The sequence below is a fragment of the Balaenoptera borealis genome (assembly GCF_965194805.1).
Source record: "Balaenoptera borealis genome assembly, chromosome: 12".
NCBI classification, from domain to species: Eukaryota; Metazoa; Chordata; class Mammalia; order Artiodactyla; family Balaenopteridae; genus Balaenoptera; species Balaenoptera borealis.
In genome coordinates, this window is record NC_138869.1 from 68,496,239 (window position 1) to 68,518,714 (window position 22,476).

A 22,476-nucleotide genomic window follows, 5' to 3' on the forward strand; every position below is an offset into this window, starting at 1 on the left:
GACACTCTGGGTCTTTTGGAGGGAGGGGGTCTCTGCCCCACCCCCTTCCACTGATCCTGCAGCCCTAGTCCCCTCCCCCAATTCCCTGGGTCCTTATGGTCCCCAAGGGTGATTTGTTCATGGCCCCATCCTAGTATCCAGTCTAGCCTTGGGAGGGGGTCTTGGAACAGGTGGCCTCCCCCACCCCTCTCCTTTCTCTGAGTCCCCCCCCTCCCCTTTCTCTCCACCTTACAATAGCTGCAGCCGGCCGGGGGTCGGATGGGGGGGATTAGGGGAGGGGGCCAGGATTAGGGGAATGGGCCAGCCGATGAAAGGGGCTGGAGGAGAGCAGAAGGGAGGGAGGGGGCTGGGAGGAGGAGGAGGAAGGGGAGGGGGTCCGCGCTAATCGACTCTGGAGCCCACATAAGGACTGGCCACGGACTGAAGGAGAGGACAGGGAAGTAGGGGGGAACTGGGGGAGGGGGCGAGGGGACCCACTGCTGCCTTGTCCCAGAAAGAGGCCACCCCCTGGCAGTTGCAGCCCAAGTCCGGGAGCCCCAGTTCAAGCTGGAGGAGACAGGACGCCCATCACGGTCTCTTTTCCCCCGTATCCCTCTCATCCCCTGCCCTCAATGGGGATCGCTCTGCCCCTTCCTCTTCTCTTCCCTCCCGGTCCCCTTCCTTTACTGGGAAGTCCTGGAGGAGACTTCTGCCCGCTTCCCACTCCAGACATTCGGCCCCTTGTGCCCCCCACCTACACGCGCACAACCCCTCCCCGATAGGGGCCCCATCCTGTGTGTGTGTGTGTGTCCCTGCTTCCGCGTGGTGTCTCCATTCCCCCATACCTCCCGTGTGCCTCCCTCCCCCGCCCCGGGCCGCGGCTCCTGATTGTCCAAACGCAATTCTCGAGTCTCTAGCTCTGGCCGAGAGTTGAGTCTGGACGTCCCGAGCCGTCGCCCCCAAACCTCGAAGGGAGAGCGGGTCGGAGGGTATAGGGAGAGCCAAAGCGGAGGGTGGAGCAGGTCACCAGGGTGGTAAGGGAATCCCGGGCACGTCGGGACTTAGTTGCGTTCACAGGACTGAAGGACTGTAGCGGCAGAGGCTCCTCTGCAGCTTTTTTTTCCCCGGAATCCCGGGCTGGGGTTATGGAGAAGTTGTGTGTGGGGAGGAGGGGCGCCCTTCCCCAGAGCCGCCAGGGGACGCGGAATGGGGGAGGTGGCCCCTTTTCCAATTCCCTCTGTCCCCTCCCGGGGTCCGAGCGATCCCAGGCCCCGCCCTCCGGAGCGGAGGCCCCGAGTGGGGGACCTTGGAAGGGGATAGTGGCTGAGGTCGGCCGCGCGACGGTGCTGGCCAGGGGACGGAAACCGCGGTCCCCACGTGGCGTGGGACTCTGGGGACGCCGGCTCCTCGCGGGGACCGAGGGGAACCCGGGCGTCCACGTCGCGTCCCACCCGCGCCGCGACTGGCGGGTGACGTCTCCGCCGGCGGGGGGTGGAGTGGAGTGGAGGGGCAGGCGGAAGTGACGTAGGGCCCCAGCGCCCGGGCCATGGCGGCGGCGGCGGCGGCAGCGGGAGCTGCTGTCTGAGCAGCGGCTGCGGACCGAGCGAACTCGGCCGGAGAGCCCGGGCCCCGGGAGAGGCGCTGCGGCGGCGGGAGCGCGGACGGCTGGAAGCTGGTAAGGGGCCGCGCCGGCGCGGAGTGGGGGGCGGAGGAGGGGAGCCTAGGGAGGGCGGGGTCTGCGCGAGGGGCGGCCCCCCTAACACCCTTCCTCCCCTTCCCCCTTCCCGCACTCCCCAGCCTACCTCTTCTCCTCCCCGGCGGTGGAGCCCTCGTGGGGGTCTGTGCCCGGTCACCATGACGACGCCGGCGAATGCCCAGAATGCCAGCAAAACGTGGGAACTGAGTCTGTATGAGCTCCACCGGACCCCTCAGGTGACAGGGATTCTCCCTTTACAACTTACTCCCTTTCCCCAGACCACTCCATCCCCAGACCCCCATCTCACAGCCTCTTTTCCATTTTTTGCCCCATTCTGCCCGATTTCACACTCCCTGGCCCTACCTTTGAATCACCTTAATCTTTCAAAGCACTTTCACATTTATCTCATTTAATCCTCAAAACAGACGTGCCAGAGAGGTAGAGCAAGTATTACTATCTTCATTTGAAAGATAGTAAACAGGCTGAAATTACCTTCCCCGTTCCTCAGTTCCGCATCATAGGTCAGTGCATTTAAGACTCACCTTGGGAGTTTATTAAAAATGGAATTCCCGCTGGCCCCTACCTGTAACATTGTGATACAGTAAAGGGATGGGACCCCAGAATCTGCATTTTTAACCTGCATCCTAGGGGATTCTGATATAGGTAGTACCAGGACTGCAGTGTAAGAAATTCTGTTGACCAAGTAAGTCTTCCACAGATGGCAAATCTGTGCCACGCCCATCCCCAGGCCTATCACCAAATCTCAGATCCTCCTATTCCAAAGCTCCTGCTCTTAGAATTCCCAATTTCCTCAAGTGGCCAACGTGAGGTACCCAGATTCTGATATCTCACTGTATTTCTCAAGACTCCAATTTCATGGACCACTTGTTTCTAAAACCCCTTTCCCCCCAACCCACCCACCACCTTTCCACTCATGGACGCCTCCAGGAAGCCATCATGGATGGCACAGAGATTGCAGTTTCCCCTCGGTCACTGCATTCAGAGCTCATGTGCCCCATCTGCCTGGACATGCTGAAGAATACGATGACAACCAAGGAGTGCCTCCACCGATTCTGCTCTGATTGCATTGTCACGGCCCTGCGCAGCGGGTAACAGGAGGGACAGGTTTGAGATGGGGGGAGGGGGCAAGAGTTGGACCCTCCATGCCCTGGTGATTGACTCCTCAGGGCCTCCTTTCTCCCATACCAGGAACAAGGAGTGCCCTACCTGCCGAAAGAAGCTGGTATCCAAGCGGTCTCTGCGGCCAGACCCCAACTTCGATGCTCTGATCTCTAAGATCTACCCCAGCCGGGAGGAATATGAGGCCCACCAAGACAGGGTGCTCATCCGCCTCAGCCGCCTGCACAACCAGCAGGCGCTGAGCTCCAGCATTGAGGAGGGGCTGCGCATGCAGGCCATGCACAGGTTCGGGGGCCACGAAGAAGGTGGCAGCGGTGCTGATGGGACAGATCCGTGGGTCAGACTCCTGGGGCTGTCTTTGCTTCTAAGCCTCAGCATCCTGAGTGCTGATCACAGTCTTAACTGTCACGCCTGGAGGTCATGGATGTAAACTGTAGCTTCTTAGCAACTGGTACTACTGTTCTTAAGGAAATAGCTCATCTTCTAACTTTCTAGAAGTTAGAACAGTAGAGTGCTTTTTGAGCATAAGCTCTGAGTTCACACTGCTGGGAATTAAATCACCTCCTAGGCCAGCATCACTCAGTCTTTAATGTGTATCCAAATTACCTGAGAGTCTTGTTAAAAATGCAGATTCTGATTCAGTAGGTCACAAGTTGGGCCTGAGATTCTGCATCTCTACAAGACTGTGCTGCTGGTTCTTGGACCACGCTTTGAGAGGCAAAGAGACTATGGTCTCAAACTAGTTATTTAACCTCTCTAAGCCTCAGTTTCCTCAGCCATAAAATAGAGATGATATAATTACCTGTGTCCATAGGATTTGTATAATTTGAGGCAATCAGTGCAAAATACTTAGCAATGTGCTTAGCACGTAGTCAGTATGTAATAAATATTAGGTATCATCATTAAGATTTCCCTGATCTCTTAATTCTCTGAAGTTTAAAATGTAAACCCCTTATCCTTGGTGCTTTCTAACCTCGACCACTTATTTCCACAGGGCCCAGCGTGTGAGGCGGCCGATGCCTGGGTCAGATCAGACCACAACGATGAGTGGGGGGGAAGGAGAGCCTGGGGAGGGAGAGGGGGATGGAGAGGATGTGAGCTCAGACTCCGCCCCTGACTCTGCCCCAGGCCCTGCTCCCAAGCGACCCCGTGGAGGGGGCGCAGGGGGAAGCAGTGTAGGGACAGGGGGAGGTGGCACTGGTGGGGTAGGTGGGGGTGCCGGTTCTGAAGACTCTGGTGACCGGGGAGGGACCCTGGGAGGGGGAACCCTGGGCCCCCCAAGCCCTCCCGGGGCTCCCAGTCCCCCAGAGCCAGGTGGAGAAATTGAGCTCGTGTTCCGGCCCCACCCCCTGCTCGTGGAGAAGGGAGAATACTGCCAGACTAGGTGAGAGCCTCGTCCTTCCCCAGACCACTGAGAAACCAAAGGTCTCATGATCTTCCATCAGAAGTGGGCTTCGCCCAAACCCAGAAAGAATCCCTAACCCAGAGGCCCTTTGGGAAATCCCCAACTTCCCTTCTCCATTTGAGGCTTCCTGTGCCCTCAACCTGCCCTCTCTCCCACTCCAGGTATGTGAAGACAACTGGGAACGCCACAGTGGACCATCTCTCCAAGTACTTGGCCCTGCGCATTGCCCTCGAACGGAGGCAGCAGCAAGAGGCGGGGGAGCCAGGAGGGCCTGGAGGGGGCACCTCTGACGCCGGAGGACCTGATGGGGGAGGCGGGGAGGGTGGGGGTGCCGGAGGAGGTGACAGCCCTGAGGAGCCTGCCTTGCCCAGTCTGGAGGGTGTCAGCGAAAAGCAGTATACTATCTACATCGCCCCCGGGGGCGGAGCTTTCACGGTGAGAGCCTCTGAGGGCAGCTGTGTGAGAGAGGAGAGGAGGGAGAGTGGCCTGGGGAAGCAGAACCGAGATCCTGACTTCCTAACTGACCAGCCCTCTTCTCCCTCTGCATCTCCCATCTCCCTTCTCTGTCTGTCCTTCTTCCCCATCATCCGTGTCCCTGCTGTGCCCCATTTATTATTCCTTATTCCTTTTTCTTTTCTCCTCTCATTCATTTCCTTTACCATCTTTCCCAACTTACTTTTCTCTTCCCTCTCCTCCCCCTTCCACCCCCTCTGTAGACATTGAATGGCTCGCTAACCCTGGAGCTGGTGAATGAGAAGTTCTGGAAAGTGTCCCGACCACTGGAGCTCTGCTATGCCCCCACCAAGGATCCAAAGTGACCCCTCAAGGGGACAGCCAGGGGATGGGGACCATGGGGTGTCCCTGAGTCCTGGCCCACCACCCAGCTTCTTTGTCCCCCAGAGCCCCCCAGCCCAGCCAGCCAGCAAGAGGACACAAATGAGGACAAGTGGCTTTTATACAAAGTATCTATATCAGATTCTTCTATATTGTACAGAGTGGGGCCTGTGCCCCCATCTACTGCCTTTTCTATTGCCCCCAACCTCCCATCCATGCAAGATGTTGGGAAGGGTGAAGAGCCCTTCCCTTCATGCCCTTCTACCAACAACAACAAATTTGCTTTTTTTTCCTCTTTGAAACCTGTGGTTCTGTGTCTCTTTATCAGGGGGGTTACTAGAAGGAGAGGAAAACAAAGATCGGGGAGGGAACCCTAGAAATCATGTAGAATCAGCCTTGGAAATGGGGAGGAAATGTCAAAGGGTATTCACGGTGTGTAGATCCCATTTTCCTGAACCTTCAAATCAGCAAATGTGAACGAAAATAGGAAGGACCTGTGAAGCTGTAAGAGACACGGTGGAGAGCGGAGAGGTGTGAAGTCAGATCCCAAGCTTTCCCCCTATGACCTGAATGCCCAGGCTGAGATCCCGGGTTTCAATACCACAGGGAAAGCAGGAAAGTGGCTCAAGAGGGTGACACGGCAGGCCCGAGATGTCTGGAAGGGGAATAATTCCTCGTCCCTGCGAGAAGCTGGTTTCTAAAGCTGGAGAGAAAAGGCGCAGATGGGGGGAGGGCTGCGAGAACCTCCCTGCACATATCCCGCCCCCGGGTAGCCTCCCGAAGAAGACGGGCAGGGCCGGGGACTACAGTTCCCGGGAGCGAGCGAGCTGGTCGGTGCCCGCCGAGTCGCGGGGCCGAGCCGAGGGAGGGCTGCCCGGGAATTGTAGGACCGGCGGCAGCGGAGAGCAGAGGTGGGGGCGTCCAGTAAAGCGCTCGCTGCTCCGCACCCCCCACGCCTCGAGTTCCGCGGGCGGGGCCCGGGGTCAGGGGCCCACGTAGCGCGCCGCGCCCCGGCGAGGTGGGGAGGATCGCCTCTTCAGGAGGGACTGACGCCGCCTCCCGCCACCCACTTTGGCCTCTCTGCCCTTCGCTTCCTGTTTCCGTTGCCCTTCGCTTCCCCACCCCGCTCCGCCCCAAATTCCCGAAGCTCGCTCAGTCTCGGCCCTACCGGCTGAGGAGTCAGCCTCGGGGTCTGACCCGCCGGCTCGAGGGCGCGTCACTCCACGCTTGGCATTTCTCGTTTGCTGCCCCTCGTCCCTTTCACCCTCAGTACGACGGACGCAGGGGGTACCCTCCAGCCCCGGTGACCGGGCGCCCACCCCCGAGACCTCTCGCCCTGTAGAAATAGACAACACCCACTTCACCCTTGTAGAAGCCCCTTTTTACACCCGCCTCCCTGGAGCCCCGAGCCTGGCTCCCCTTTTCTCCCACCTCAGGCATCCAAGGGGGGCGACGCTCCCGGGATGTGAGGGCGGGAGGAAGGTGGGCGTCGCTCCCGGAGTTTCAAGGGAGAGAAACCGATGGGGAGGAGTCGCGGGAGTCTGGAATGAACCCGGCTTCTCTTCTGGTTCCACGGGCTGCCCGGAGCGACACCTCCTCACTCTCCTTGTTCTCGCCAGCCCTACCCGACCCAGCAGCCCTTCTGCCTGTTCCCCCGCCCTCTGGCTTCACGCTGGAGCCGCCTGCGGGCCTTGGTCCCCGGTCTCTCCTCTCCTAGTGCCCCAGGCCACACCACGGCCCACCCTCTCCGCCGTTCCGCTCCTCGTGCTCCTCCTCGGACCCCTCTCTGCTGCCAGTGCTCTGTCGCCCTCCTCTGCCCCCGAGACGCTGAACTTCGCAGGCTGCCTGTTTCTTTAGATGGCACCATGTGAGTGACATACAGAACTGTTGCTCCAGGTCCATCTCCCCTGCCCACAACAACGAAAAAATGACTACCTGACCTGACCAGGCGTTCCTCTTCCCCAGTGCTGGCAGAAGCGGGGAGGGGAGGGGGTTGCTCCAGTTCTGTTCCACCCCCACTCCCTGGGATAGCTCCCCAAGTCTTTCAGCCTCTGTCAGTGAAGCCTGCACCTTTGGGTGAGGCAAAGTGAGAGACACAAAGTATACAAAAGGGAACCTGATTATTTTGTTGAGAGACAAGATACAGAGGATAAAAGGAGAATAACAACCCAGAGGAGCAAGGTGGAGAAAGAAAGACATTAGATTCAGACTGATCGGGATCCAAATGTCCACCTCGCCACTTACAAACCACGCGACCTCGCATAGGAAAGGGACTTGCGAGGTGGGGCCCGCAGTTGTGTATTAACAAGCCCTCCGTGTGAATCTGATGTGCTGGGGCCCAGAACCCCTGCAGCAGATGCTCTGGTCCTTACAGAGTGAATGACAAGTGTCCCCTGCAGGAGGGATGCCAGGCCTCAGGGCAGGGGGATCACTGGGAGCCGCAGGGTGGTTAGGAAGAGCTTCTCAGAGGAGGTGCCACCAGACTGGATGGACGGGAGGGGAAGAAGGAAGTAGGTGGGGGGCCTGGGGGGGAGGGGAGCCTCTCTCTCTGTTAGTCTCCCCCTCATTTTATCTCTTTCAGGTTTCTTGGTCTCCAAACCATAGCAGATTATGTGTCTAAGTGCAGAAGCTGAGCCCCAGAGCCCAGGGCCTCAGGAGACCCCTGCCCCGGTGAGGCCTAACTCTGAGGGTTTGGTTGTCGCCCGGCTGCCCTCAAAACCCTGGCAAACTGCTCACGGGAAAGTTGTGCCCTGGGTTCCTCAGGGCGGGGCTCAGCCTGCCTGCGCCACCTTGGTCTCTCTGCCTCCCCCTCCTCCTGGCTGCTCTCACCTTCATCCCCCTCCCCTACAGGCTGGGAGCCCAGGCAGAGGAGGAGAAGGCAGGACAGACCTCCAGCTCCCCATCTACCCCTTGACCCCTCTGCTGTCACAGCTGACCCTGTCCCACGTCCCTCTCAGCAGCCCCTGCCCCCACCCCAAAGCCCTTTTCTGGCCTGGACTGTGGAGCCTCCTTTTCTCATGCTCCCACCCCTCCCAGCACCGCCTGGTCCATTTGAGTGAGAGGCCCTTTCCCTGCCCCCAGTGTGGGAAGTGCTGCAGCCACGGGGCCACCTGCCCCTGCCCCTGCACTCCCACACAGGTGACAGTCCCTATGGCTCTGGCCTCCATGGCTGTGGCTTCACTCAGAGCCCCCTTCTGCTTTGACAACCGTCCACACCCAGTGGGAAGGACAGGGATGAACAGAGCGGAGAGGGAGGGGGGTTGAAGCAAATCAAGGCCCCTGTGGCAGTGCCACCCGCCAACCCCGCAGCACTACAGGAGGGCAGCCCTGGGGACAGACTCCCTCCACAGTCGGAGTGACTGCCTCTTCTGTGGGAGGCATAATGGGGCACGGCTCCCTGCCCACCCCATCCCAGCCAGAGACACCACATTAGGTGATCAGAGTGTCTCACCGGGACGTACTCAGAGCTGGAATGGCCAGGTCCACCTCACTCCCAGTCCACAATCTAATCCCCCAGGAAAAGAGCTTTTCCTGTTTCTTAGAAAGTAATCTGTACTTCCAATCTCCTGTCCTCCATCTGAGAAGTTTAACCAGGCTGCCTGAGACCTACTGCCATCACGGACGGATCAGATTCCCCGGGATTTTCTTGACAGGATTTTTAAAAGAGATAACTGAATCCCCAGAGATCTCCATGACAAACCCCACCATCAAATTCTAGTCGCCCACAAATCCCACCCAACCCCATCACTTCCCCCAGAGGCCGCTGGGTGCTTCTTGCCTCCGGTGCTAAAGCTACACCCAGCACCCCATTGGATGAGGCCATCTCTCTCCCTGTGCCCACTCCTGGACCCACGGGCCCTGTTTCAGGGCTTTCTGTGACCGTCACTGCATTTCACACTAAGAATAAAGCCCAGACGGAGGCTGCTCTTTCCAGCAGCACCGTGGGCCTCTTATTGAAAGGTGAAAATAGGCAGAGGCACGTATCCAAGGAGAAGGCAGGGAAATGGAGGAGATGGAGACCAGCGGAAGAAGACAAAGGAGGGTGGAGGAGAAAGTGGGAGGTTCTGGGTGTGGAAAAAGTAGAACAGGGCTGTGTGGGAGAAGACAGACAAGAAACACCTGGCCAGTACAAGCACTTCCTGGCATTTGCACTTCTTCCACAGATTCCTCACTTGCTGTCTTCTTCATGTGCTGGGAAACTGGTTTTGAACAAGAGTCAGCAGGGAGTCCCACGGAGCATCCCCTCCAGATTGGCACCCTGGGGCCCAGCGTGGCCCCGAGGATGGCACCATCATCATTCACTCTTTTTTGTTTGTTTGTTTTTTGGGGGGGTTTGTTTTTTTATTTTATTTATTTATTACTTTTGGCTGCGTTGGGTCTTTGTTGCTGAGCGCAGGCTTTCTCTAGTTGCAGTGAGCGGGGGCTACTCTTCGTTGCGGTGTGCGGGCTTCTCATTGCAGTGGCTTCTCTTGTTGCAGAGCATGGGTTCTAGGCACACGGGCTTCAGTAGTTGTGGCGCACGGGCCGTGGCATGTGGGATCTTCCCGGACCAGGGCTTGAACCTGTGTTCCCTGCATTAGCAGACAGATTCTTAACCACTGTGCCACCAGGGAAGTCCCCATCATTCACTCTTATAGGAGGTTCTGCTGGGGGAGTTTCCCCCTTCGGCGGCACCTGCAGTAAATTTATTGTTACTGTTCATGTTCAAGGATAAGGTAGACCTTAGTTCTTGTATTAACTTCCCCCAAAGAAAACTCTTTAGAACTTGGCAGATTTCTCCCGATGATGTATCAGAGAGGCTGCTTATTGCCACATGCAGGAAGGGATGAAAGAACCTCAAAGGTAGAAGGATCACTTGGGAGACCACTGGTCAGTCTCACCCTTTCAGAAACTATGTATTGAGTCCACCATGTGTCAGGACTGTTCTAGGACCTGGGTACCACAAACAGGTGTGTGATGTGGCCCCTGCCTTTGAAGAATGTGATCTCAGGTGTTCGTGGTGAGCATCTCAATACTGAATCCAGCATCTAGTCCTAACAAGTGTATCCACTATTATATCTCTCAAGTCTGTCGACTCTTCTCCATCCCTCCACCTCCCTGGGCCAGCCACCACTGGGACTGTCTGGCTCTTCTCTGAATCACTGAGATCGCTGGAGAGGCTGGAAAGGCCTTCTCTGAAACAAGCGGCACGCCTGAGTAAGAGAGACCTTTCTGAAATGCAAATCTGATGGTTTCAGGCACCCTGCTGAAACACAGTCAATGGTTTCCCACCGACCTTAAATTAAAGACCCAAGTCCTTAACCTGGCCTCTAAGGCCCCTTGGGGTGTGGCCCCGCCGGCCTCTCCAGCCTCGCCTCCCACTACTCACCCCTGTCACTCCCTAGCGCTCTACTCCACCGCGTCGTGCTTCCTCCCGCAGGCTGAGCCCTCCACCCGAAAGGCTGCTTCTTCCATTTCTCTTTTAAGTTAGCTCCTGTGCATTCTTCAGATCTCAGCTCCTTTACCACATCCTCAGGGAAGGTACTCAGACCTTCCTTTCGGGTCAGATTCCCCTCCTCTGAGCTCCCACACCAAGGCGCACTCTTTCTCCGAGGTACTGTGTGTGGTCGCAGATCTACGTTTTTTGGGGATTACTCGATTGGTGTCTGGCTCCCCATGGAACGTAAGCTCCCTGAGGGCAGGAACCAGGACTGCAGATGCTCACTCTTGCCATTCCCTGGGCCTGGAACTGGACACTCTATGAATATGGAGTTGAAATATTGGTTGAAAGGATGCATGCATGCCTGGATCTGGGGCAGGGGATGCATATTTCAGAATCTCAGGATGGATTGAGGCTGTGATTCTCCCTCCAGCAGCTGCAGCCCAGGAGTCCCATATGTCATTTCCTTAACACCATTCCTTCCTCCATGCTTCCTGGCATTGTCCATCCACGGTCGAGGCTCTGTCCCAGACTCCTCCACCTTGCCCATGAGACCTCTTCTCCCTTTTACTTCCTAATGCCCCTTCCTGGTTTTGCCTCCTTGGCTTCAGAAGGCAGCATGGAATAATATGGCAACAGCGGAGGATTCAGAATCAGAAATCTGGGTTCAATAACTAGGTAAAAGTATTAACGGTGTGACCTTCAGCTGGCTTTTAAACCACTCTGAACCCTGGCCTTCTTATCTGTAAAATGGGAACAACTTCAGAATCAAGCAAGATGGAGGATGTGGAAAATCTAAAAGCACCATCACCTAGAAATACTGATAAAAAGGGAAAAAATTAAACATATACCTGAGTTCTCAAAAGGAAAGTAAAATCCCAGGTGCTAGAAACAAAGAGGAAACTGAAAGCCAGAGGGTGAGCTGACTGTGGCTACGGTTACTAGGAGGGGGCTGGGAAGGAACAGGTTCTGTCAACCTGTTCTGTTTCACCAGCCACCCAGAGACAGATGAGGTCTCAGTCCTGAACAGGTGTGGAAATTAGATGAAAGACAGCCAAAGCTGACTCAAGAAGAAATAGAAAGCCTGACAGCTCTATAAATTCTAATAAATTGAATGAGAAATTTTAAGTACACACACACACACACACACACACACACACACACACACACAGACACACACTACCCAAATGGCTTTATAGGTATATTATTCTGCTAACTCTTCAAAGAACTGTTTATTTATTTATATAGACTGTCCCAGACAATGGAAAAAGAGGACCAATTGAACTTATAAGATTGAAAATCCTAAATGAAATATTAGCAAACTGAATCCAATGGAGTTGGTGCAAGTGCATGTATATATGCACGTGTGTATGTGTGACCAAGCAGAGTTTATTCCAGGAATACAAGGATGGTCTACTTTAAAAATCTATTAATGATATTTACAACATTGACATATTAAAAGGAAAGAATATGATTGTCCCAATAGGTAGAGATGCACCTGGATAAAGTTTAACACTAATGATTTAAAAAACAAATCTAGCTAACTAGGAATAGAAAATAACTTCCAACGTTAATACAAAGATACTAGTTTTTACTGCTTCTATTCAACTTGTGCTGGGGGTGGTGGTGGTCTGAGCTAGCACAATAAGAAAAAGTAGAAGTAAAGTCATAATTATACATAGATGATTGATTATTTACAAAGAAAATTTATGAGAACCTACAAACAATTAAACGTAACCCCCTTTTGGGGGGCAAGATGAATATTCAAACATCAATATGGCTATACAACAGCAATAAACAAATTTTGTTTTAAGAAAATACCATTTGTAATTGCAACAAAAACTATAATATACTTAGGAATCAATATAGCAAAATATGTTCATTAGCTTTATGGAGAAAATTATAAAACTCTATTGGAGAACATGAAGAGAAGACAAAAAAGAATGGAGAGATACGTCATGCTCATGAAGAGGAAAATTCAATATACAGCTGATTAGTTTTTCTCAAATCTATACGTTTAGTACAATTCTAATCAAAATCTATACATTTAGTACAATTCTAATCAAAAGTACTAGAATTTAGTACAATTCTAATCTAAATTCTATTTAACAAGCTGTTCTTAAAATTCTTGTGGAAGAGTAAATGGCCAAAAAAAGTCAAAACAAGTTTGAAGTGGAAGAATACCAGAGTGTTTGCCTCACCGTATATCACAGCTTTAAAGCTGGAGTGATTAAAGCAGTGTAGTCCTGACACATGGACAAATAGATAGACCACAGGTCCAGAATCAGACCCGCAGAGATATGAGAACTTTGTATATGACAAAAGGAACATAAGTCAGTGGAAAAGGATGGACTATTTCTTAACTTGTCTGGGGTTAACTGGCTATCCAAATGAAAAACAAAATGGATCTGTGCATTACAACAGATCCAAAAATAAATTTCAGATACCTTAAATATGTGAAAAAGAAAACTTTAAATTCTTCAAAGAAAATACAAGAGAATACATTGATGATATCAGCATAGGGAAGGATTTCTTAAACAAGATACAAAAACACAGGCAATAAAAGATTGACACATACAACTACATTAAAAATTTTTTTTAACTTCTATGAGACAAGAAACAACAAAACAAAAAGACAAGCCACAGACTTTGAGACTATTTACAACCTATATGACCAATGAGGGATGGGTATTCAGGATTTATAAAGAACTCTTGCAGATCAATAAAAAAAAAAGGACAAGGCAGGGGGAAATGAGCAAAAGCTATTAACAGGTGAGTCATCAAAGAGGAAGCCATATAGCTAATAAACATAGGAAAAGATGCTCAACTTCCCTAATAATGCAGAAATGCAAACCCAAACCATGAGATACTACTTTACTAAATCAGCAAAATTAAAATAACTCTGATAACACCAAGTGTTGACAAAAATGTGGGATATTAGGAACTCATCCGTTTTGGCTTGAAGTGTGAACAGCTGTAACAAATTTGAAGGGAAATTTGGCAACACTTAATGCTGAAAATACACATACCCTAAAACCCAGTGCTCTGGCTTCTAGATGTATTCCTTAGAAAAACATTTCTAGGGGCTCCCCTGGTGGTGCAGTGTTTGGGAATCCGCCTGTCAATGCAGGGGACATGGGTTCGAGCCCTGCTCCGGGAAGATCCCACATGCCACGGAGCAACTAGGCCTGTGCGCCACAACTACTGAGCCTGCACTCTAGAGCCCACGAGCCACAACTACTGAGCCCGTGAGCCACAACTACTGAAGCCCGCATGCCTAGACCCCTTGCTCCACAACAAGAGAAGCCACCACAGTGAGAAGCCCGCGCACCGCAACGAAGAGTAGCCCCCGCTCGCCACAACTAGAGAAAGCCCGTACGCAGCAACAAAGACCCAACATAGCCAAAAATAAATAAATAAAATAAATAAATAAATAAACAAACACTGATCATGCATAACTCTTAAAAAAAATTTCTACATATGTACAAGGAGGCAAGGATAAGAATGGGCATTGCACTATCATGTGATTGTCAAGAAAGCGTGGAAACATCCTAATCTGTCCTTAAGGTAAAAGGATGGATAAATAAAGTATGGTTTATTCTTACAGTGGACTGCTACACAGCAGTTAAAATAAATGACTTATTTACCAACATATAAGTAAAAGAAAGTTGCAAAAGTGGATGTTGTATGATATTTATGTGTTTTAAAATACACAAACAATGATACATGTTAAAAAAAACAAACAAAAAAACTATTTGTTGGGACTTCCCTGGTGGTGCAGTGGTTAAGAATTCGCCTGCCAATGCAGGTGACAAGGGTTTGATCCCTGGTCTGGGAAGCTCCCACATGCCGTGGAGCAACTAAGCCCGTGTGTCACAACTAATGAGCCTGCGCTCTAGAGCCGGCGAGCCACAACTACTGAGCCTGCATGCTGCAACTATTGAAGCCTGCGCGCCTAGAGCCCTTGCTCCGCAACAAAAGAAGCCACCACAATGAGAAGCCCGCGCACCGCAATAAAGAGTAGCCCCCGCTCGCTGCAACTAGAGAAAGCCCGCGCACAGCCATGAAGACCCAACACAGCCAAAAATAAATAAATACATTTATATTAATAAAAGCCTATTTGTTAAAGTAGAAAATATGCATGGGAATAATTCCCAGTGACTTCAGAATGATAATTACCACCTAGAAAGGAGAGGAATGGGATGAGCTTTAGCTATAACTGTAATGCTTTTTTAAATTACTATTTTTAAAGACAAAGATACAAAGCAACAGAGGCGATGCAGCCATGAAGATTTGCTCCATTGGGTTGTTGTGATGAGCTTCTATTGCTTAACTTCTCCCCACCCCCCAAAAGTGTGTGTTTTGCAATCTGGCAGAGACACAACCTCAAACTTTCTCAGGATTCGGTTGTAGTCATCTTTTGTTTCTAGGATAGAAGGTAAGAGATTGCAGAAGCATTTCCCTGGGGCCAGAAGGATGTTAATTATGAGAGCAGAAGTTCAGGGTTTCAGGTTGTGCTGTGCCAGAACTGAGGGCCGGATCCCAAGTGACAAAGGTGCCCAGGTGTGGTTTCATAAATGTTGCACATGATAGGTGAGGTCCCCTAAAGTCTGTGGACCAGAGCAGGGTCCCTGTGGTCCAGATCTGAGCATGACACTGTTTGTGATCATATTCATATTCACTTCAAATTCACTTTTACATATTCGCTTTTGAATATGCTAAGTTTGTGGTACCTTTGAGACATCCAAGTAGGGATGCCAGGTAGGCAGTCAGATCCACAAGTCTGGAGATCAGAGGAAGACATAAATTTGAGAGTGATCAGCTGATAGCAACTGAAGCCATAGGTTAGGAGTGATGGATCTCCTGGAGGCAGAGTGTAGCATGAGAAAGGAGGGGTCTAGGGCTCAGGACACTTGAGGATCTCCAGTACAACCAAATAGAGCAGGATGAGCCAACAAAGGAGCAGGGAGCAGCCAGAGGGAGAGGGGAAAACCCAGGAGAGTGCTCAGTCCTGGAAGCCAAGTAAAGACTGTGTTTCAATAAAGAATTGGTCAAGGGCTTCCCTGGTGGTGCAGTGGTTAAGAATCTGCCTGCCAATGCAGGGACATGTGTTCAAGCCCTGCTCCGGGAAGATCCCACATGCCGCAGAGCAACTAAGCCTGGGCGCCACAACTACTGAAGCCCACGCACCTAGATCCTGTGCTCCGCAACAAGAGAAGCCACCTCAATGAGAAGCCCGTGCACCGCAACGAAGAGTAGCCCCGGCTTGCTGCAACTAGAGAAAGCCCACGCACAGCAACGAAGACCCAACGCAGCCAAAAATAAATAAATAAATAAAAGAATTGGTGAAAAGCATTGAATACTGGAGGGAGGTCAAGCAGAAGAAAACTAAATAATGGATTTAATGAAATGAGGGTCATAAAAAAAAGCACCTGTGTGGCCTGGGAGAGGTGGACACCAGCCCAAGAGGGTTGAGGAGTGAGTGGAAGTGAGGGACTAGAGAGAGAATTTTCCCCCAACTTTTTATTATGAAAAGTTTCAAACATACAGAAAAGTTGAAACTATAGTATAATGATCACTTGTACATCCACCACTTAATTTAAAATCGTTATCATTTATACGTACATACGAATATTTGCATATTTAGATATAGTCCTTGAACCATGTGAAAATTGAGGAAATCGTGATGCTTCACACTTGAACACTTCAGCACACATTGAGCACATTGCCTCAAAATAAGGACTTCCTCCAGCTAAGGAAATAACAATCAGTCCCTAATACCACCTGATATACAGAATATACTCAGATGAACCCCCAAATGTCTTTTATACATGTCTTTTCAAATTAGGATCCCATCAATGTACATGCGCTGTGTGTGGGAGAGTGAGGCTGGATGAGGGGATGGATAGGTACAGGGAGTGGTCAGAGGAGGAGGTGAGGTGGAGGTGGGGGTTGGTTTTTCGTGTTTTATTTTGAGAGGGAGAGGCTGAAGATTCAGGAGGGGAAAAGGGGGAGGGAGGGTAATCAAGGAAATGGGATGCAGTCACAGGTAGGGAAACTGGCTTTGGGCAGGAGGAGGGCAGTGCCTCTGCTCCAGTGGTTCTCAAAGTGGGGTCCCCAGCCAGCAGCATCAAGCATCACCTGGAAACTAGTTACAACTGAAAATTCTAGCCCCCCACCCACCCACCCGCTGAATAAGAAACGTGTTTTAACACGCCCTCCAGGCAATTCTGATGCGCCAAGTTGGAAAACCATCGCTCTTTTCTGAAGGAACAGGGAGAGATGGGCACAGGTGCTATGTGGATTTGGTAACAGGTGGTTGAAGGAGTCCACCTCTAATGGCTTCAGTTTTCTCTGTGATGTAAGAGCAAGATCATCAACTGAATGTGAGGTGGAGACAGAGAGGCATCTCATAGGCTCCAGGATCAGGGAGTTTAATGTAGCCAATGACCAGCCTGATGTGACTGGTTAACAAAGCAATGCCTCTTAGGGACCACGAATGAGGAGTGGTGACCATTTCCTGGCTCGAGACTTCCTCCAACACTTCTTAGCTTGAAGAATAAACTCCTGAGGAAAAGAGATCATTAGGCTCACCAGGGTTGAGGTTTTGCCTGAGAGATACAAAGGATGGAAATATAGCAGGGCAAGGCAGTTCAGGATACTGTCGAGAGAGTTGATGAAATGAAGGACCACACAGGTGTAGCCACATAAGGTGGGGCTGATGGGCTAGAGGAAGGGAGGCATCATTGACCCGGAGGTCCCGGGAGACTGAGAAATGGTTGTGAGAGGAGCCGAGACTGAAGGGGGGAAGCTTAGGAGATGGGGGTTGAGTGATTCTGGAGGAGCTGCTGCAGGTGACAAGGTCCAGGGTGTGACAGTGAGGAGGGGTGGCCAAGTCGGAGTGGAGAAGGTCCAGGGCATGAAGTCACCAAGGTGTTGAGATGTCAGGTGGGCAACAGGTCCTCTCCTTGGACAATGAGATGGGAAGAGACAGACAGTTTGCCGAGTGCCAGAGTCCCCCTGAGTGAGATGGAGAGGTCTGGGAGGGGACAGACAGTAGCAAAAAGGAAGACAGCAATTTAGCCCAATGGCTGAGCCCCGGAGGCAAAGGGTTATTTTAAAGCAGAAACTGGGGGTGTGGGGGTGGAGGACGAGGGTCTGGAGGCAGCCATCTGGAGCAAGGAAAGCACCCTCACCTATAAGAAAATAAACAGCTGTCATTTCAGAAGCCTGCAGAGGAGGTAGTACCCTCCAGGGAGAGTTCAATTTCGGTTAAAGCCAGGAAGTGGAGGGAGCACTCCAAGGAGAAGCGAAGGGTAGGAGGAGACTCCCAGCTTATTAGAGGGCACGAGGGTGGGTTCAGGAGGGGGCACGTGGGTCAGAGCCAGAAAGCACAGAGTGTGGTGGAGACAACAACGCGGTAGAGTAGGTGGGCCAGGGAGTTTACATTTTCACTCTTAAATATAAAAACACGGATGGGAGGCAGGCTGGATATCATCTCATTAGTCTCTGGGAAGCTATAAGAAGTGATGGTTCAGGATGTGGCCTCTAGAGAAGACCTGCTGGATTCAAATCCCAGCGTTGTCATGCACGACCTTGGGCAAGGTCTCTGGGCCCCCATTTCCTCTTCTGTAAAATGGGGATAACAATAGTTCTGACCTCACAGGGTTGTTGTGCTGAACCAGTGACTTAGTGTGTTAAATGTTGAGAACAGTGTCTGGACAGTCATTTCAGATAACTCGGTGGTGGCTCCCAAGCCCAGGAGAGCAGCCTCTTGGCTCACCTGGCCCCTGCCCTGTGCTAGGTAGGAAAGCCAAGTAGCCACCTATTGGATGGGAACGAGGAGTTTGATGAGCAGCTGCAAATGCAAGAATGACTCCAAGATCAGAGACACCCAAGAAGATCCTGGTAGAAAAATGGACGCTTTGGGGGCAACAGCTTGAAGACACTGCCTACATCTGGGAGGGAGGCTTGGTTCCCCAAGATCACAGAAGGTTTCATTGCTACATATCAGGCCAATTATGGCTTCTCTAATGATAGCATGTCTAGCTCTACCGCAAAAATACAAGACGTCAATGCTAGGGATGCAGAGGAACTTCCACAAGAAAAACCTCACACCCACTGATCCCAAAAAGAAGGGAGAGAAAAGGAAGAATCAAGATGGTCTCATGTCCACAAAGATAGAAATAACAAATGTATTATATATCTGACTTGCCTCTAGACATTACAGTAGGTGAATTTACACAGCTGACATCCAAATTTTGCATTATTATGAGCGATCGTCAGAAGAATTTAAGGTCAAGTTTTACAAAGATAATCAAAGAAATCTTAAAGGACATGGGCTTTGCTGTTATTTGAAGAGGAAATCTTTGGATCTTGCATCACAGCTCTTCGATGAAGATGAAATTGGAAGCTATAGGGAGGAATGGACAGGGAGTTTGGGGTTAGTAGATGCAAACTCTTACACATAGAGCAGATAACAACAAGGTCCTACTGTATAGCACCAGGAGCTATATTCAATATCCTGAGATAAACCATGATGGAAAAGAATATTAAAAAAACTATATATGTATAACTGAATCACTTTGCTGTACAGCAGAAATTAACACAACATTAAGAAGCTACGAATTACAGCTCAAAGTGGCAAAGTTTCAGCTGAAGGAGTGATATGATGCTTCAAAAAAGAAGAATAAGTACAAAATCTACAAGAAGAAGCTGTCTCTGCAACAGAAGCAATTGGACTGGAGACCTGAGAGGCAAGATGGGCCAACCAGAATGTACCAAGAGTGAGTTGTCATCATCAAAAATATATTTCATCCAGTGGATTCAGAGGATGATGCATTGGTGCCGAAGGAGATCAGAGAACACCTCTGAGTAGAGTGTTCCAAGCCTGGACAAATTAAGAAGCTCCTTTTCTTTGGTAGGCACGCAGCTGATGCAGAGGAAGCTGGTTATTGTATTCAAACCCTTGATGGAAGGTGGTTTGATGGCCATCAAATCATTGCCCACGCAGGGGATGGGATTACAGACTATCGGGTTGAGGAGACCTCAGGAGAGAGGGAGAGTTGAGGGTAAAGGGGACTCTCCAAAGGCTAAGTGTGTGTGTATGTGAACTGAAAATAGTTAATTCTCCTGTGTGCGGTGATATACCAAGAGAGGTGGAGTGGGAGGGCGCTGCACCACAGGGAGCAGTGTTTTGTCACTATCATTGTAGAATTGCTGGTGCATGGTAACAATAAAAAGTCGATTTTAGTATTATTTAAAAATTCTCTCCAGACAACTGCCTTGGAAGAAATACTGAATTTCACTTTGAGGCTAGTGAAAATAAAATGTACTTTTCCCCATCCTCATTCACAGATCCTTTGGGATGCTGTTAAGAGCCTTGCCTTAGAGCCAGCGATGTCTCAGAGTGGAAAGGAAGCCAGGTCAGGAGAACACGTTGCTCCCCGCCCACCAGTCTTCTGACCCTTGGTCCCTAAATCCTGGAATTGTCCTGGCTTCTGTCCTTTCTAAATCCTGCCTGTCCAGCTTTTCCCTCAGTTCTGCAAAGATCCTTCTAATAATTTACTCTTACTTCTTAGAGTTAATTTGCTATTTCTCTGCAGACAGCTCCTTCCTCAGCTCCATGACTCCCAGCCTGGAGTCATGGAAGAAGAGGTGAATTGGGGCACAGAAGGTTTGAGCCACTGAATGGCTGTGTGGTGTTGGGCTCATTACTTACTCCAGCGCATGAACCAGGAAGAACACCTCCAAGGACAGGTGTGTGAATTCGGTGAGATGACATATCTGCTCTGTGATTTCAGGGACCTTGATTTATTCTCTGCTGAATCTACAGTGCTTGTCACAGAACACAGAGAAGGGGATCAATACATATGCCTTGGTTTAATGAACACTGTATCTGAAAACACTCTATAAACTCAAATGCAACATGAATTGCATCCATTTTCCTCAGGATGGAGAGAACTGATTCTATTCTTCCCTTCAAAGTTGTCTTGGTCTTGCTTTCTCCTTCTTTCCTTGAATCTTTACCCTAAATCTATGTTGGAACCCAGCCAATTTGCCTGCTTCCCCTCATGCCTGATTTCCTAAAATCTGAAAAGCCACCCTTCTTAAATGGAGGGTGGGTGGGTCCATATTGATAGGATGGGAAGAAAGGAGGAATCCCTTATTTCTTTTGTCCTCAGGGTACATGTCCACATTAAATAGCTCTGAAATTGATGCTGAGATGGGCACCCCCATTTTATGCAGAAACAGAGCTGTTGAACACAGAGTAGATATTTCCCAGAGAGTCCAGTTAAGAACTAACTCAGGACAAGCTGAAGGCACAGAGGTGTAAAAATAGAGGGAAATGATATTTCTTTAAAGGACAGAGATCCCTTAGCATTGGGGCACTATTACAATCCATAAGGACACCTCCAAGTCCTTCCTATATGACACTAGGTAAAGACAGGAACCGATGTACCAGATACAGACACGAGTCTTACAGGTTAGCAAAGAGAGGAGGATATTGACACAGTCCCGTCTTAAGGAGTGATCCCTGATGCTTCTGGGTCTGTGAGGCCAGTGTGTCTGTCATCAGCAAAAGGAAAAAAGTGAAGGAGAAGTTTGAGGGGCGGTGATGTTAGCCAGAAGTTATGAGTTTCAGCCTGGGGATCACAAGGACCCATCTAAGCCACAGGACTGAATGTTGTTAGACTGAAGGAAAAGTCCCTCAGTTGCTTCAGCTTGAAGGGGGCATGAAGGGGGCGCTTCAGCAGTCGCCAACAGTTTGAGAGAATGAAGAACTCCCTCCCCTGGTCGATGCTGCCCCCTGGAGGTCGATATAGGTATCGCGGCTCCCTTTCACGCGATTCTGTCGCCTTTTCATGCCCTCCTGAGACCGTTGGGTCAGAGGGCTCCTGTGGATTCCCGGAGCAGTTCAATGTTCCCGAAAACTGTGTGCTCCAATGTAACTTTAATGCCTCCAGGTTCCAGAATATGAGCCTCCTCATATTCCAGCAATGCTCTTCAGTGAGGCCTGCAAGAAACCGTGCTTATCAGCCCAGCGTATATACTTGGGTTCAGAGATGGACAGGAGAAGAGAAGGGCAGAACTTCGAAAACCACGGTGCCAGCATGCACAGCCCTTCTCCCATCGTAGTATTAGTTGACTTTCGATGAAGACACCTGTCTCGGGAATCTCCCTCGTGGGATATCCAGAGACCCCCTTCTCTGAGAAACTGCTCTGTCAAAGCAGCCTATGTCTCCCTATTCCCAAGTCCCAAATCCTGGGCCCTTCTGTGCTCCTCGAGCTGGGGCAGGAATCAGGTCAAATGTGAGAATATCTGGATCCCCCTGGTGGTGGTGGGGTTGGGGGGTAGAAACGGGACAGGAAGGTGGAGGCGCCCAGCGGTGAGCTCGCGGTCCCCCAGAGCCCAGCACACCACCTCCCAGCACTGGTCAGGCCTCAGGGAATGTCTGGGGCGAAGAGTCAGGCAGGGTAAACCTGGAAGTACGCCGAGTGGAGGGGGAAAGTGGTGGTGACACCGGGTGAGGTCAGTTAAGGACACTATCCTGGTTCCGCCCCTGAGGCGTCTGAGCCAGTCAGGAGCCGCCCTCAGTCCCCAACATCTCTGCACCCTCCCCGGCTCTTCAGACTTGGTCCTTGAGGCTGAAGCTCAGAGATATGGGTCCCAAAGCCAATCAGAGCACTGCTCTCAGAGATGGGGCGGAACCCAAAAAAAGCGGGAGCCGGAGAAGGCGGCTCCAGCGACCCTGCCACGCCCCCTCCGGCCGCAGCCAATCGGCAGGGCCCGCCGGGAGAAACCGGTCCAGCTCTGCCTCGCTATGCGCGGTCCTCGCTTTCAGCCACCCGCACTCGGGCCACACGCGGGACGCCTTTGTACTCTTATTCTCTCTGCCTCCGCGGGCGGGCTGGGCCTGCATCCAGAGTGCCGAAGCCGGGTCTGGGAGGGAATGATTAGGCCATAGGGGCGGAGGAAGCGTCTCCAAATTACCATTTTCC

At 51.1% G+C, this 22,476-nt stretch overlaps 1 protein-coding gene across 1 annotated transcript; it reads left to right on the forward strand.

Moving 5' to 3' along the window:
* The first annotated feature begins 1,489 nt into the window (after positions 1-1,489).
* RING1 (ring finger protein 1) lies at positions 1,490-5,356 on the forward strand. Its single transcript, XM_082346619.1, has 7 exons — positions 1,490-1,654; positions 1,777-1,911; positions 2,624-2,784; positions 2,885-3,100; positions 3,810-4,199; positions 4,382-4,655; positions 4,937-5,356. Exons 2-7 carry the CDS (start codon positions 1,834-1,836, stop codon positions 5,036-5,038), a joined length of 1,221 nt encoding a protein of 406 aa, XP_082202745.1. The 5' UTR covers positions 1,490-1,654; positions 1,777-1,833; the 3' UTR covers positions 5,039-5,356.
* Positions 5,357-22,476: the final 17,120 nt, after the last annotated feature.

Excerpts from the sequence above, each read along its gene's own strand:
- RING1 (XM_082346619.1), top strand. The coding sequence starts at position 1,834 with ATGACGACGCCGGCGAATGCCCAGAATGCCAGCAAAACGTGGGAACTG. Across the intron at positions 2,785-2,884 it reads GTCACGGCCCTGCGCAGCGG|GAACAAGGAGTGCCCTACCT; the intron begins GTAACAGGAGGG and ends CTCCCATACCAG. Across the intron at positions 4,656-4,936 it reads CCGGGGGCGGAGCTTTCACG|ACATTGAATGGCTCGCTAAC; the intron begins GTGAGAGCCTCT and ends CCCCCTCTGTAG.